At 38.2% G+C, this 14,172-nt stretch overlaps 1 protein-coding gene across 5 annotated transcripts in view; it reads right to left on the reverse strand.

Moving 5' to 3' along the window:
- The window catches only part of Cdk5rap2 (CDK5 regulatory subunit associated protein 2), a 185,962-nt gene that overhangs the window by 95,135 nt on the left and 76,655 nt on the right, over positions 1 to 14,172 (reverse strand). For all 5 annotated transcript variants that reach the window (XM_071600877.1, XM_027945288.2, XM_071600875.1 and 2 more), the window contains exon 13: positions 676 to 846. In XM_071600877.1, coding sequence (XP_071456978.1) covers positions 676 to 846 — 171 coding nt within the window. The remainder of the gene's footprint in view (positions 1 to 675; positions 847 to 14,172) is intronic.

A 14,172-nucleotide genomic window follows, 5' to 3' on the forward strand; every position in this document is an offset into this window, starting at 1 on the left:
CATCCAGCACCTACTAAGCCTTCCTGGGGCCACGATATAAATCGGCTTGCTTCTCTTGGCTTTCATCCCAAGGTATATAGCCTGGTAACAAATGCTGAGTCCTACTGCAATTCCCACTTGCCCACCCACTTATCCTCCAAACTTTTCATGCCGACTCACAATGGCTATTGTACCTGCTCCCACTGTCCTCGTTAGTTATTGTGGGTTTTATACCTTCTTCTTCGTTCACGGTTATTTTAGTGAGATTTTAGTAGGAAGCAGAATTAAACACTCATGTTCAACCTCCCATGGTTCTATAAGTCTGTGTTGAGTCTGAAAAATTCACTACATTACCCAAGAAATATATTCCAAGACCAAAAGGAGTCATTTAAAGAAGTCGTCCAGAGTAGTGAAGAGGCATGGCCCAAATAAGGAACAGCAAGTACCCACTAGAGAAAAACAGGCCAGGGCTCTACCACTCATCAGATGACCCAGGACAAGTTGTTCTCCTCTCTGAGCTTCCTGTTTCTCTTACTCTCCTCATGGCTGAGGCTCAAATGACATAAATGACATCTAAAGTTCTCTGAGACAGAACAATGAAAACTATAATCATAACAGTTCCTAGAAAACAGTTCCTAAAAACCATGCTAAATCAAAAAATTAAAAGAAAAAAGAAAAAAAAAAAAGTCGCAGTACCTGAAGCAGCGGGTCCTTTTGACTGGCACTTTCTATCAGATGTCTGATTACTTGCTCTTGACCACGCAATTTGTTATTGCTTTCACTTAAAAGACTCTTGTAGCAATTCTCCACTGCTTTCTCTCTTTCATTGACTTCATTGCATAATTTTTCAACTTCATTTCTCAGGTCCTACCAGGAGAAAAAGAAAAAAAATGAAATTTATTTGATAAAAATTTTGAGGTAAGAATCAATTACCCACTGGACTTGCCAAATTATCACTATAAGAAAACAAGCTAATTGATGTATTTAACCAATGTGTATTTCCTGCTCATTCAGAATCTTACAAAAGCCAACTTTAAGAATATCTGAAATTTAGAAAAAGTTTTGTGCACCTATATTTATCACAATATTATTTACAATGCTGAAAAACCAGAAAGAAACTGGAGCCAACAACAGAGAAGTAATAATGAGAAAATTAAAACAGTATGGAATAGAAAAAGCACAATTATGAGTAATATCAAACCAGGATTCCAAACTGTATGTACAACATGATGCTGTTTTCGATGTTTACACAAATGCTGCAAGGTCCTCAGGGAACATATAAAAATTATTAACAGTGCACCTACATGGAGGGAGGGAGGTGTTTTTCAGTTTTACCCTTTTTTCTTCTGAGTTCCTAAAATCTAGGTAATCTTGTATTACTTTCATAATCAGGAAAAAAAGTTTCTTAATACTATTTACAAAGAATTTATAATATGGAACTATTTATAAAGACTATAATATGGGAAATTATCATGTTATAGAGTTAAAAATGAAAAAAGGCAGTTTATAGTACAATCGTGACTACCTTAAAATATGTACTATTTGTAATATTGAAGCACAATTCATAATAGCAAAAGGCTATAAAACCCAAGTGTCCACAATAGAGGAATCAACTATGGCGTGTTCTTATAATGGGGCACACTTGAGCTATAAAGAAAAAGGAATGGAACTCTCTCTACAAATATACTGCCCTAAAGAAACCCTCAGAATATATTAAGTAGGGGTGAGGGGAGAGAGGAGAACCCAAAAGAAATAAGTATGGACAGCATACTACCATTTATTTAACCATAAAACAAATTAAATTGTAGTTGCCTATACGGTAGAGAGAACAAGGTAGAAGAGCAGAAATAGAGGCTAGAACTCATTTTACAGATGTGATGTTGGAACCATTTAAATGTTTACAAAATTATGTTAAAAAGAAAATAAAAATCCCCTGAAACTAAAAACAGTGCAAACAAAAGAACCAATCTAATTTGGTATTGAGTTGATTAGCTAAGCAAACATACAGGAATTATTTTAATAACTTGAATGCAGAGTAATTTGTGGGTCCCCGGTGGGATACTTTACTCTAAAGACAAAAGGGGCTGCAAAAAATCTTAAAACTATTTTCATTCATCTTGTTGTAAGTCATAATCTTGGTAGCAGTATGCTGAAGTTAGATATATGTATATAATATATATTTATTAAATAAGTAATTATTAATCTCAGAAAAAGCATAAGAATGAACACAAACTTAAAGGCTAAAACTCGTAACTCTAAATTTAAATTTGAATCTCAGTAAACTTATATTTTACTTCCTTCCTTCCACTGAATAAGGCCAGCATCAGTGTCCTCCCTGGTATCCAGACTGTAATCTCTACCAGAGTTCCTTAAAGCAGAAGTTCTCAAAATTAAGTTCCTAAAGCAGCAAAATTAGCATCACGAGACAACCAAATATCCCCACTTTAGGATCCCACTTCAGATCTATTAAGCCAAAACCTCTGATGTACGAAGGCCCACCAATCTGTGTTTTCACAAACCCTTCAGGTAATTCTTATGCACACTCTCAAGACTACAGGATTCCTGTCCAAGGAACTCAGGAACCAACTAGAAAAAGCTTATTCTATTGTCCAAGAATAGAAAAATTAGAATTTTAAAAAAGATAATTATAATTAATTCATATATCAAAAATCCAAAAGTCTGGGCTGAGGGTGTAGCTCAGTGGCAGTGCACTTAGCTTACTCTAGGCTAGAGGTTCAATCTCCAGAATTTAAAAAAAAAAAAAAATCAAAAAAATCCATGAATTTATGATGCTTTTTAAAAAGGCCTTCCATAAATCTGATAGACAGAATAACAGCCCCCTTCTCCCAAAGATGTTCACATCCTAACTCCCACATGGCAAAAGAAATAAATATAATGGAATAAGGTCCCAAATCAGCTGACCTTAAAATAGAAATGCTACCCAGGATTGCCCAGGTGGGCGCAACAGGACCACAAAGATCCTTAAAAGTGAAAGAAGAAAGCAGAAAAGACCCCGCCAATCACTGCTGGCCATGAAGATGAAAAGGGGTTGTGGGACTAGAAACCAGGCGTCTCTAGAACCTGGACAAGACCAAGAGGTCAGGGTGCCCTGCAGCCCTCAGGAGGAGCCTAAGCCCTACCTGGCCTTACTTAGCGAGACCTCATTCAGACTTGACTTCAGAACTGTTAAGATTTTAACTCTTTATTGCTAAGTCACCAAGTTCATGGTAACCTGCTGCACCAGCAATAGGAAGCTAACACAAGAGCCTCTGGTGGATTCCAGAAAACTCTTATTTGTCTTTCCTGGAGGAACTTCACCTAAAGATAACTAAATAAACGATGAAAAATAAGTATCTCTTAATAGAAGTATTCAGCTATAAACAAAAAGTGGAATAATGAAATGAGATTATTACCATTTTGCAAACAAACATCAATGGCTAATAATATCTCAAAATCAGGGATTATCAAATGTTTGGAAGAAACAAAGAAAATGTTTTAAAAATAAAATGCTAATTTAATTTCTTTAATTTAAATTTTAAAAATTGGGGCTGGGATTGCGGCTCAGTGGTAGTGATATGCTCGAGTTCAGAACCCCCAAGAGACCACCAGAGACCAAGATTGATGTAAGCAGCAAAAGAGGTGTTTATTGGGAGCTAGCGCGGTCCTCCAAGCGCACACAGCAAATGGTGACACTGAGAGGCCCCGAGCCCAGGGTTTGCAGCAGTTTTGTACACTCTTTGGGGAAGGCAGGGACTTCACATACTTCATAGCATCTCTTAGCAAATCATCACACACTGTGGAAAAATCATAAAACAACTCTAAAACATGATTAGCACATTCACTGGCGGGAACAAGCTGGATAAGGGTGATTGGTTAGTACAAGAGCGGGATTCGTTTGAACTGATTGGTTTAAGCCACAAGGGGTGTTCCTGCTGAACTACATGGTTTCCCAACATGTTATCAACCACCATAAACTACTCGGAGGGTCATCAGGCATCCCAGGTATTTTCCTGTCTCATGCTGATCGGTGGTTGCTACGGGGTTGCTATGGGTCCTCACCTAGCCTGAGTCAGGGACACCTGGGCACAGATCTCTCCTGTTATTTGCAGACAAACAACTCACCAGGGTGGGTATGTACCTAGGAGTGCTCTGTGGGTTTTTCCAAGGACAAGGGCCACGCCCGCTTCCTTGAACAAGCTTTGCTCTGAGGTAGAGGCTGGTTTCTCAAAAATGGAGTCACATCAGTTTCTCAGTAGTACACTTGCCTAGCATGTATGAGACACTGGGTTCGATTCTCAGTACCACATATAAATAAATGAATAAAATAAAGGTCCATCAACAACTAAAAAAAATTTTTTTAAATAAATAAATTTTAAAAATTAAATGTTAATTACTTTTCTTGGATAAAAATGATGTGATTGCCCTAAATATTTAGTGCAAAACAACTCGACCAAGAACCTATCATGAATTATAAACAGTAAAGAGAAATTCAATTCTATTAGAGAAGAAGGTTTTTTTTTTTTTTTTTTTTTTTTTTTTTTTTTTTTATTATACTGGAGGTTCCAGGGCCCCCTAACATATACCAGAAGTGGACACTCAAGTAAAAGTGGACACTCTGATATGTAAAATAGCACAGTGTTTATATATAACCATACATCATCCTGTATACTTCAAATCATTCTGGACTATCTACAAAACCTAATACAATGTACATGCTATATAAATAGCTGTTAGACTTCGTTGTTTTGGGAATAATGTCAAATTATTCTATGTTTTCAGTACAGGTACAACTTTTTTCCCAAACATTTTCTATCCAAGATTGGTTGAATCCGTGGGTGTAGAACCCACAGATACAGAGAGCTGACTGTAATACCAAAGCACAAGCAAATTCTAAAATTAAAGAGTTAAAATGTTCTCCCTCAATACAATCACACACCAACAAAATAAGCCATTTTCAAAGTGTGAATGCTCCTTTCAGACCTTGTCCATCTGCAGCCATAATTTTTATATAATTTTAATTTTGGTTTGGACATTTTCTTATTATTATTTTTTACATTATACCATGACCTACAGAGAAAACACAGCAATTAAATAATGAGGACATAAAAAGTACAATTAAAAACAAAAAGGGAAGTTTAAGATTATGAAATGAAAAAAAGTTGCTTGGTTTTTTTTTAAGTTTTGGGATGAGGGAGGTCCACGGAAGTGCCCCAGTACTGCCACCTTGGCTCAGATATCCTTTGAGCCAGAGAGAAAGAGAAGGCGGGTTTGCTTAGCAAGACTCCACGTCACGGCCACTGCCCGCACCTGCAAGGTAGGCAGACCTGTGTAGGCAGACCTGTGACTGACCGGCAGAACAGGCCCAGTGACCCACCGGCGGGGTAGACACATCACCCCAATTGGAGGAGGGGCAGAGCAGAGCCGCCGCCCGCGCCTGCAAGGTAGGCAGACCTGCAACCGACCGGCAGAACAGGCCCAGCGGCCCGCCGGCGTGGTAGACACATCACCCCAATTGGAGGAAGGGCCCAGCTGCCGCCCACAAGGGAGGCAGACTGCATGTCCCGGAGAAGGGGCCCAGCGGGCCGCCAGCCTAGTTGAAAGATAACCCCAATTGGAGGAGGGGCACAGCCGCGGCCCGCACCTGCAAGGTAGGCAGACCTGCAACCTGGAGAACAGGCCCAGCGGCCCGCCAGCGTGGTAGACAGATCACCGCTATTGGAGGAGGGGCCTAGCCGTTGCCCGCAAGGTAGGCAGACCACGCGACCTGGAGAAGGGGCCCAGTGACCCGCCGGCGAGATAGACAGATCACCCCAATTGGAGGAGGAGCACAGCTGCTGCCCGGCCCTGCAAGGGAGACTTTGCAACTATACAAGAGCAATATAAATATATAGGGGGAAAATTCAATAACACAACAGTTTCACCAAGCAGAAAGAAACGCAAGCAGTATGAAAAGACAAGGAAAGAAAGGACCACAAGCAATGAAGGTCAACTCAACTTTAGAAGAGGTAATAGCTGCAGCAGATGGAATGTCAGATAAAGAATTCAGGATTTACATGCTTCAGATGATCTGGAGTCTCAAGGAAGACATTAGACAGCAAAATCAGACAATGAAAGATCACTTCGACAATGAATTACATAAACAAATCCAAGAAGCAAAAGATCAACTACACAGGGAGATAGAGGTTATAAAAAACAAACAAACAGAAATCCTAGAAATGCAGGAAGCAATAAACCAAATTAAAAACTCAAATGAGAATACTACCAGCAGAGTAGAACATTTAGAAGATAGAGCATCAGACAATGAAGACAAAGTATTTCAACTTGAAAAGAACATACACAGCTCAGCAAGACTGTTAAGAAACCATGAGCAGAACATCCAAGAAATATGGGATAACATAAAGAGACCAAACTCAAGAGTCATTGGGATACAGGAAGTTATAGAGGCCCAAACCAAAGGAATGAGCAATCTGTTCAACGAAATAATACGAGAAAACTTCCCAGACTTGAAGAATGAGACAGAATCCCAAATCCTAGAAGCCTACGGGATGCCGAATGTGCAAAATCATAAGAGATCCACACCTAGACACATTATAATGAAGATGCCCAACATACAGAATAAGGAGAGAATTTTAAAAGCTTCAAGAGAAAGGAAGCAGATTACATTTAGGGGTAAACCAATCAGGATAACAGCTGATCTTTCAAAACAGACTGAAAGCTAGAAGATCCTGGAACAACATATTTCAAACGCTGAAAGAAAATGGGTTCCAACCAAGAATTGTGTATCCAGCGAAATTAAGCTTCAGGATGGAAGATGAAATTAAAACCTTCCACGATAAACAAAAGCTAAAAGAATTTGCAGCTAGAAAACCATTTCTTCAAAACATCCTCGGCAAAACATTACAGGAAGAGGAAATGGAAAATAACAATGAAAACCAACAGTGGGAGGTAGTACAGTAAAGGGAAAAAATAATCAAAGAGGAAAAACAAACCAGGTTAAGTAACATAAATAAACAAATATGGCTGGAAAAGCAATACATATCTCAATAATAACCCTAAATGTTAATGGCTTAAACTCACCAATTAAGAGACACAGGCTAGTAGAATGGATCAAAAAAAAAAAGATCCAACAATATGCTCCCTACAGGAGACGCATTTGATAGGAAAAGACATACATAGGCTGAAGGTGAAAGGTTGGGAAAAATCATATCACTCATATGGACTTCGGAAACAAGCAGGAGTGTCCATACTCATATCAAATAAAATAGATTTCAAGCCAAAGTTAATCAAAAGGGATAAAGAGGGACACTACATACTGCTCAAGGGAACCATACACCAACAAGACATAACAATCATAAATATATATGCTCCAAACAATGGTGCAGCTGTGTTAATCAAACAAACTCTTCTCAAGTTCAAGAGTCTAATAGACCACCATACAATAATTATGGGAGACTTCAACACACCTCTCTCACCAGTGGACAGATCTTCCAAACAAAAGTTGAATAAAGAAACTATAGAACTCAATAATACAATTAATAACCTAGACTTAATTGACATATATAGAATATACCACCCAACATCAAGCAGTTACACTTTTTTCTCAGCAGCACATGGATCCTTCTCAAAAATAGATCATATATTATGTCACAGGGCAGTAGAGATAATACCATGCATCTTATCTGATCATAATGGAATGAAACTGGAAATCAACGATAAAAGAAGGAAGGAAAAAGCATGCATCACTTGGAGAATGAACAATAGGTTACTGAATGATCAATGGGTTATAGAAGACATCAAGGAGGAAATTAAAAAATTCTTAGAGATAAATGAAAACACAGACACAACATATCGGAATCTATGGGACACAATGAAAGCAGTTCTAAGAGGAAAATTCACTGCCTGGAGTTCATTCCTTAAAAAAAGGAAAAACCAACAAATAAATGATCTCACACTTCATCTCAAAATCCTAGAAAAACAAGAGCAAAACAACAGCAAAAGAAGTAGAAGGCAAGAAATAATTAAAATCAGAGCTGAAATTAATGAAATCGAAACAAAAGAAATAATTGAAAAAATTGACAAAACTAAAAGTTGGTTCTTTGAAAAAATAAATAAGATCAACAGACCCTTAGCCATGCTAACGAAGAGAAGAAAAGAGAGAACTCAAATTACTAGCATATGGGATGAAAAAGGCAATATCACAACAGACACCTCAGAAATACAGAAGATAATCAGAAATTATTTTGAATCCTTATACTCCAATAAAATAGAAGATAGTGAAGGCATCGATAAATTTCTTAAGTCATATGATCTACCCAGATTGAGTCAGGAGGATATAGACAACCTAAACAGACCAATATCAATTGAGGAAATAGAAGAAGCCATCAAAAGACTACCAACTAAGAAAAGCCCAGGACCAGATGGGTATACAGCAGAGTTTTACAAAACCTTTAAAGAAGAACTAATACCAATACTTTTCAAGCTATTCCAGGAAATAGAAAAAGAGGGAGAACTTCCAAATTCATTCTACGAGGCCAACATCATCCTGATTCCTAAACCAGACAAAGACAATTCAAAGAAAGAAAACCATAGACCAATATCTCTAATGAATCTAGATGCAAAAATCCTCAATAAAATTCTGGCGAATCGGATACAAAAACATATCAAAAAAATTGTGCACCATGATCAAGTAGGATTCATCCCTGGGATGCAAGGCTGGTTCAATATACGGAAATCAATAAATGTTATTCACCACATCAATAGACTTAAAGATAAGAACCATATGATCATCTCGATAGATGCAGAAAAAGCATTCGACAGCATCCCTTTATGTTCAAAACTCTGGAAAAACTAGGGATAACAGGAACATACCTCAATATTGTAAAAGCTATCTATGCTAAGCCTCAGGCTAGCATCATTCTGAATGGAGAAAAATTGAAGGCATTCCCTCTAAAATCTGGAACAAGACAGGGATGCCCTCTCTCACCACTTCTGTTCAACATAGTTCTCGAAACACTGGCCAGAGCAATTAGACAGACGAAAGAAATTAAAGGCATAAAAATAGGAAAAGAAGAACTTAAATTATCACTATTTGCAGACAACATGATTCTATACCTAGCAGACCCAAAAGGATCTACAAAGATACTATTAGAGCTAATAAATGAATTCAGCAAAGTGGCAGGATATAAAATCAACACACATAAATCAAAGGCATTCCTGTACATCAGCAACAAATCCTCTGAAATGGAAATGAGGACAACCACTCCATTCACAATATCCTCAAAAAAAATAAAATACTTGGGAATCAACCTAACAAAAGAGGTGAAAGACTTATACAATGAAAACTACACAACCCTAAAGAGAGAAATAGAAGAAGATCTTAGAAGATGGAAAAATATACCCTGTTCATGGATAGGCAGAACTAACATCATCAAAATGGCGATATTACCAAAAGTTCTCTATAGGTTTAATGCAATGCCAATCAAAATCCCATTGGCATTTCTTGTAGAAATAGATAAAGCAATCATGAAATTCATATGGAAAAATAAAAGACCCAGAATAGCAAAAACAACTCTAAGCAGGAAGTGTGAATAAGGCAGTATAGCGATACCAGACTTCAAACTATACTACAGAGCAATAGTAACAAAAACAGCATGGTACTGGTACCAAAACAGGCGGGTGGACCAATGGTACAGAATAGAGAACACAGAAACCAATCCACAATATTACAACTATCTTATATTTGATGAAAGGGATAAAAGCATGCAATGGAGGAAGGACAGCATCTTCAACAAATGGTGCTGGGAAAACTGGAAATCCATATGCAACAAAATGAAACTGAATCCCTTTCTCTCGCCATGCACAAAAGTTAACTCAAAATGGATCAAGGAGCTTGATATCAAATCAGAGACACAGCATCTGATAGAAGAAAAAGTTGGCTACGATCTACATACTGTGGGGTCGGGCTCCAAATTCCTCAATAGGACACCCATAGCACAAGAGTTAATAACTAGAATCAACAAATGGGACTTACTCAAACTAAAAAGTTTTTTCTCAGCAAAAGAAACAATAAGAGAGGTAAATAGGGAGCCTACATCCTGGGAACAAATCTTTACTCCTCACACTTCAGATAGAGCCCTAATATCCATAGTATATAAAGAACTCAAAAAATTAAACAATAAGAAAACAAATAACCCAATCAACAAATGGGCCAAGGATCTGAACAGACACTTCTCAGAGGATGACATACAATCAATCAACAACTACATGAAAAAATGCTCACCATCTCTAGCAGTCAGAGAAATGCAAATCAAAACCACCCTAAGATACCATCTCACTCCAGTAAGATTGGCAGCCATTATGAAGTCAAACAACAACAAGTGCTGGCGAGGATGTGGGGAAAAGGGTACACTTGTACATTGCTGGTGGGACTGCAAATTGGTGCGACCAATTTGGAAAGCAGTATGGAGATTTCTTGGAAAGCTGGGAATGGAACCACCATTTGACCCAGCTATTCCCCTTCTCGGTCTATTCCCTAAAGACCTAAAAAGAGCATGCTACAGGGACACTGCTACATCGATGTTCATAGCAGCACAATTCACAGTAGCAAGACTGTGGAACCAACCTAGATGCCCTTCAATAGACGAATGGATAAAAAAATGTGGCATTTATACACAATGGAGTATTACTCTGCATTAAAAAATGACAAAATCATAGAATTTGCAGGGAAATGGATGGCATTAGAGCAGATTATGCTAAGTGAAGCTAGCCAATCCCTAAAAAACAAATGCCAAATGTCTTCTTTGATATAAGGAGAGTAACTAAGAACAGAGTAGGGACGAAGAGCATGAGAAGAAGATTAACATTAAACAGGGATGAGTGGTGGGAGGGAAAGGGAGAGAGAAGGGAAATTGCATGGAAATGGAAGGAGACCCTCAGGGTTATACAAAATAACATACAAGAGGAAGTGAGGGGAAAGGGAAATTAAAAAAAAAACAAGGGGGAGAAATGAATTACAGTAGATGGGGTAGAGAGAGAAGAGGGGAGGGGAGGGGAGGGGAGGGGAGGGGGGATAGTAGAGGATAGGAAAGGCAGCAGAATACAACAGACACTAGTATGGCAATATGTAAATCAGTGGATGTATAACCGATGTGATTCTGCAATCTGTATACGGGGTAAAAATGGAAGTTCATAACCCACTTGAATCAAAGTGTGAAATATGATATGTCAAGAACTATGTAATGTTTTGAACAACCAACAATAAAATTTTAAAAAAATAAATAAATAAAATAAAACAAAAAGAGAAAAAAAAAAAAAAAGACTCCACATCACCTTCAGATTTCCTAGCTTTAGTGAATACTCACCACATGTCCGACCATTTGCTTTTACATATAACAAACAGCAATGTGCTATTACGTCTTCTTGGGGTTTTTATTTTTACAGTTTTTAATTAATTTTGATTTGATTTCTCAGAACATGTTTTGAGGATTCTTTCTGCAAACCAACAAACTATCTTCCAAAAAGGCAGTGGCTAAAGTATCACTGCAAAGTGTTAGTCCCACCCCAAAGTGTAAGTTTTTATCTTACCACATCCTGGCCAGGAACATTTACTTAACTGTTTGCTAATATAAATTGGTATAATGATAATATAATTGGTATAATGATTCTTCAAGAATTTGAATTTGCATTTCCTTGATTGCCAACCCCATTTCTGTATATCTGACATTTCCCCTCAGATCAACTGTCCTTACTGGCCAAGGATGACAAAATTTTCAAGGACAGCTCTAACAAAAATTTGATCTCTCAAGAATGAATGGCCTGGAGCAGGGGCAGAATATTTGCCTAGCATGTATGAGAGGTGTGGAGCCTGTGTTCCCTCATATTGAATCCTGGCAACACAGTAGCTGGTGCAACCAGAATACAAAAGAAGTGACACTGTGCCAGATCTTAGAAAACTGGTAGCTTCCAACTCCTGCCTCCTGGAGCCCTGTGAGTCCTCCAAGATGACAACTACCCTGACACTGCTCTGCTGAAGAGCCACACATAAGTGCCACGGCTGACAACCCCAGTTATGCTTAGTTTTCAGTCATCTCCAACAACACACCAGACACATGAGGAAAGATTCACGGCCCCTCAGGACCAGCCCCCTCACCAGCTGAATGCCATGAGTGACCTGACCACCGCAAGCAGAAAAATCACAGCCCTGCTCAAATCCTTGACCAATAAAGTGAAATATAAGAAAGTTATTGTTTAAGATGATCTGGGGTAATCTCTTACATAGCACCCAGAACACCACTAACTAAATACTTATTAGATAAGCAAATGAATAAAGTAGATGAGATTTCTCTTTCTTTCTTTTTTTTTTTATTTTTTTTATTTCAGTGCTAGGGATTGAACCTAGGGCTTCGCACATGCTCAGCAAGCACTCTACCACCAAGTCACCCCCCAGCCCTGTTTCTATTTCATGAATGAGGAACAGCATCTGCCTGACCCCACTCTCTGATTCCAAAGCCTCTCAGTTCACCCAGACACCATGGCACAGGTTTGTGTCTCTGGCATCACCCACCTATACCTTGATCCTGGTCCATTTAAATGATCTCATCTGACACTCGAGTTTAGAAAATTCCAGATGAAAACTGCTATGAAGAACATCTATATTATGTTAACATTGCCTTTCAGATATATCTCTTTAAAGTCACAATAAACCTGCATACCATCCTAGAAGAACATGCCTTCTTTTAAATTTTATTTTAGTTATATTGTTTAAGTCTGGCAAATAATAATTATATTTGGGAGTAAAATGTGATGTTTTGATATATGTACACATTGTGGAATGATTATATCAACTAATTAGCATATACATCATTTCAAGTACTTTTTGTAACGACAATGAAAATTTGTCCTTTCAGCAACTTTGAAATATGTAATAATTAGTTATGCTAATGTAAATATTAATTATGCTTAGAATGTGGTACAATAGATCTAGAAAACTTATTCCTCCTAAGAAACTCTGGACCCCTTGGTCAACACCTCTATCCTTCCCCACCAGCCACAGTCTTTGGTCACCACCATGAAACTCTCTATTCCTGCAGGTTCACCTCAGATTCCAGCTTCATCCATACTGTCACAAATTAAAGGATTTCATTCTTTTTGGTAACTAAATATTATTCTATTGTAAAAATATACCACATTTTCCTTATCCATGCATCAGGTGAAGACACTCTTGACTACTGTGAATAACGCTGAGATGAACATGCAAGTGGACCACCCGGTGCTCACATCAGCCCTTCCCAGTGCAGACTCACATACTCAGAAGCAAGATCACCAGATCATATGACGCTCCTGTTTGGTTCTCAGAAACCTCCGAACTGTCCTCCATACTGATTCACATTCCTACCAACAGCATTCAAGAGTTCCTTTCCTCCAATCCTCCACAACAACTGTTATCTTTCATCTTCTTAGTCACCACCATTCTAACGCATGTGAAGAGTGTCTCAGTGTGATTTTAATTTCCATTTCCATGATGATCAGGATGTTGAGCATTTTATTAATACACTAGTTGGCTACTTGTATGTCTTCATTTGAGAAAAGTCTGCTCCAGTCCTTCCCCTTTCTTCATCAGGTTATTTGTTTCCTTGCTACTGAGTGGCATTCCTTGTATATTTAAGGTTCAGATGCTTTCCCCCAGCCTCCAGGCTGTCTGTCCACACTTGTACCTGGTCCCCTGCTATGTGCTTTTCAGCTTGTTGAGTCCCCTTGGTCTGTTTCTGCTTTTGTCTACAGTGCTTTTGGGATAAGAGCCAAAAAGCCACTGCCCAAACCAATGTTATGGAGCCTTTCCTCTGAGTTTTCCTCTACTAGTTAGTTTCACAGTTTCAGGTCTTGCATTAAGTTGATTTTTTTATGTGGTGTGAGACAAAGATCTAATGTCATTCTTCATGTAAGTATCATTTGTCCCAGTACCATTTATTGAAGACACTATCCACTTTTATGCCAGTACCATGACATTTTGATTATGAAAGCTTTGTAGTATAGCCGTCCTCCTAATTTTAAAATGTCCAGGTATCACAGTCTATAGGCACAGTTAAGTCCATTTACATCATTTTCCAGACTAAGTGCCTTCCTCTATATATGCACTTGTCAGATCCATATTTTAATGTCTAGTTCAAATTCTAGCACATATGTGTACGTTCAGTA

The sequence above is a fragment of the Marmota flaviventris genome, chromosome 13 (assembly GCF_047511675.1).
Source record: "Marmota flaviventris isolate mMarFla1 chromosome 13, mMarFla1.hap1, whole genome shotgun sequence".
In the NCBI taxonomy this organism is placed as follows: domain Eukaryota; kingdom Metazoa; phylum Chordata; class Mammalia; order Rodentia; family Sciuridae; genus Marmota; species Marmota flaviventris.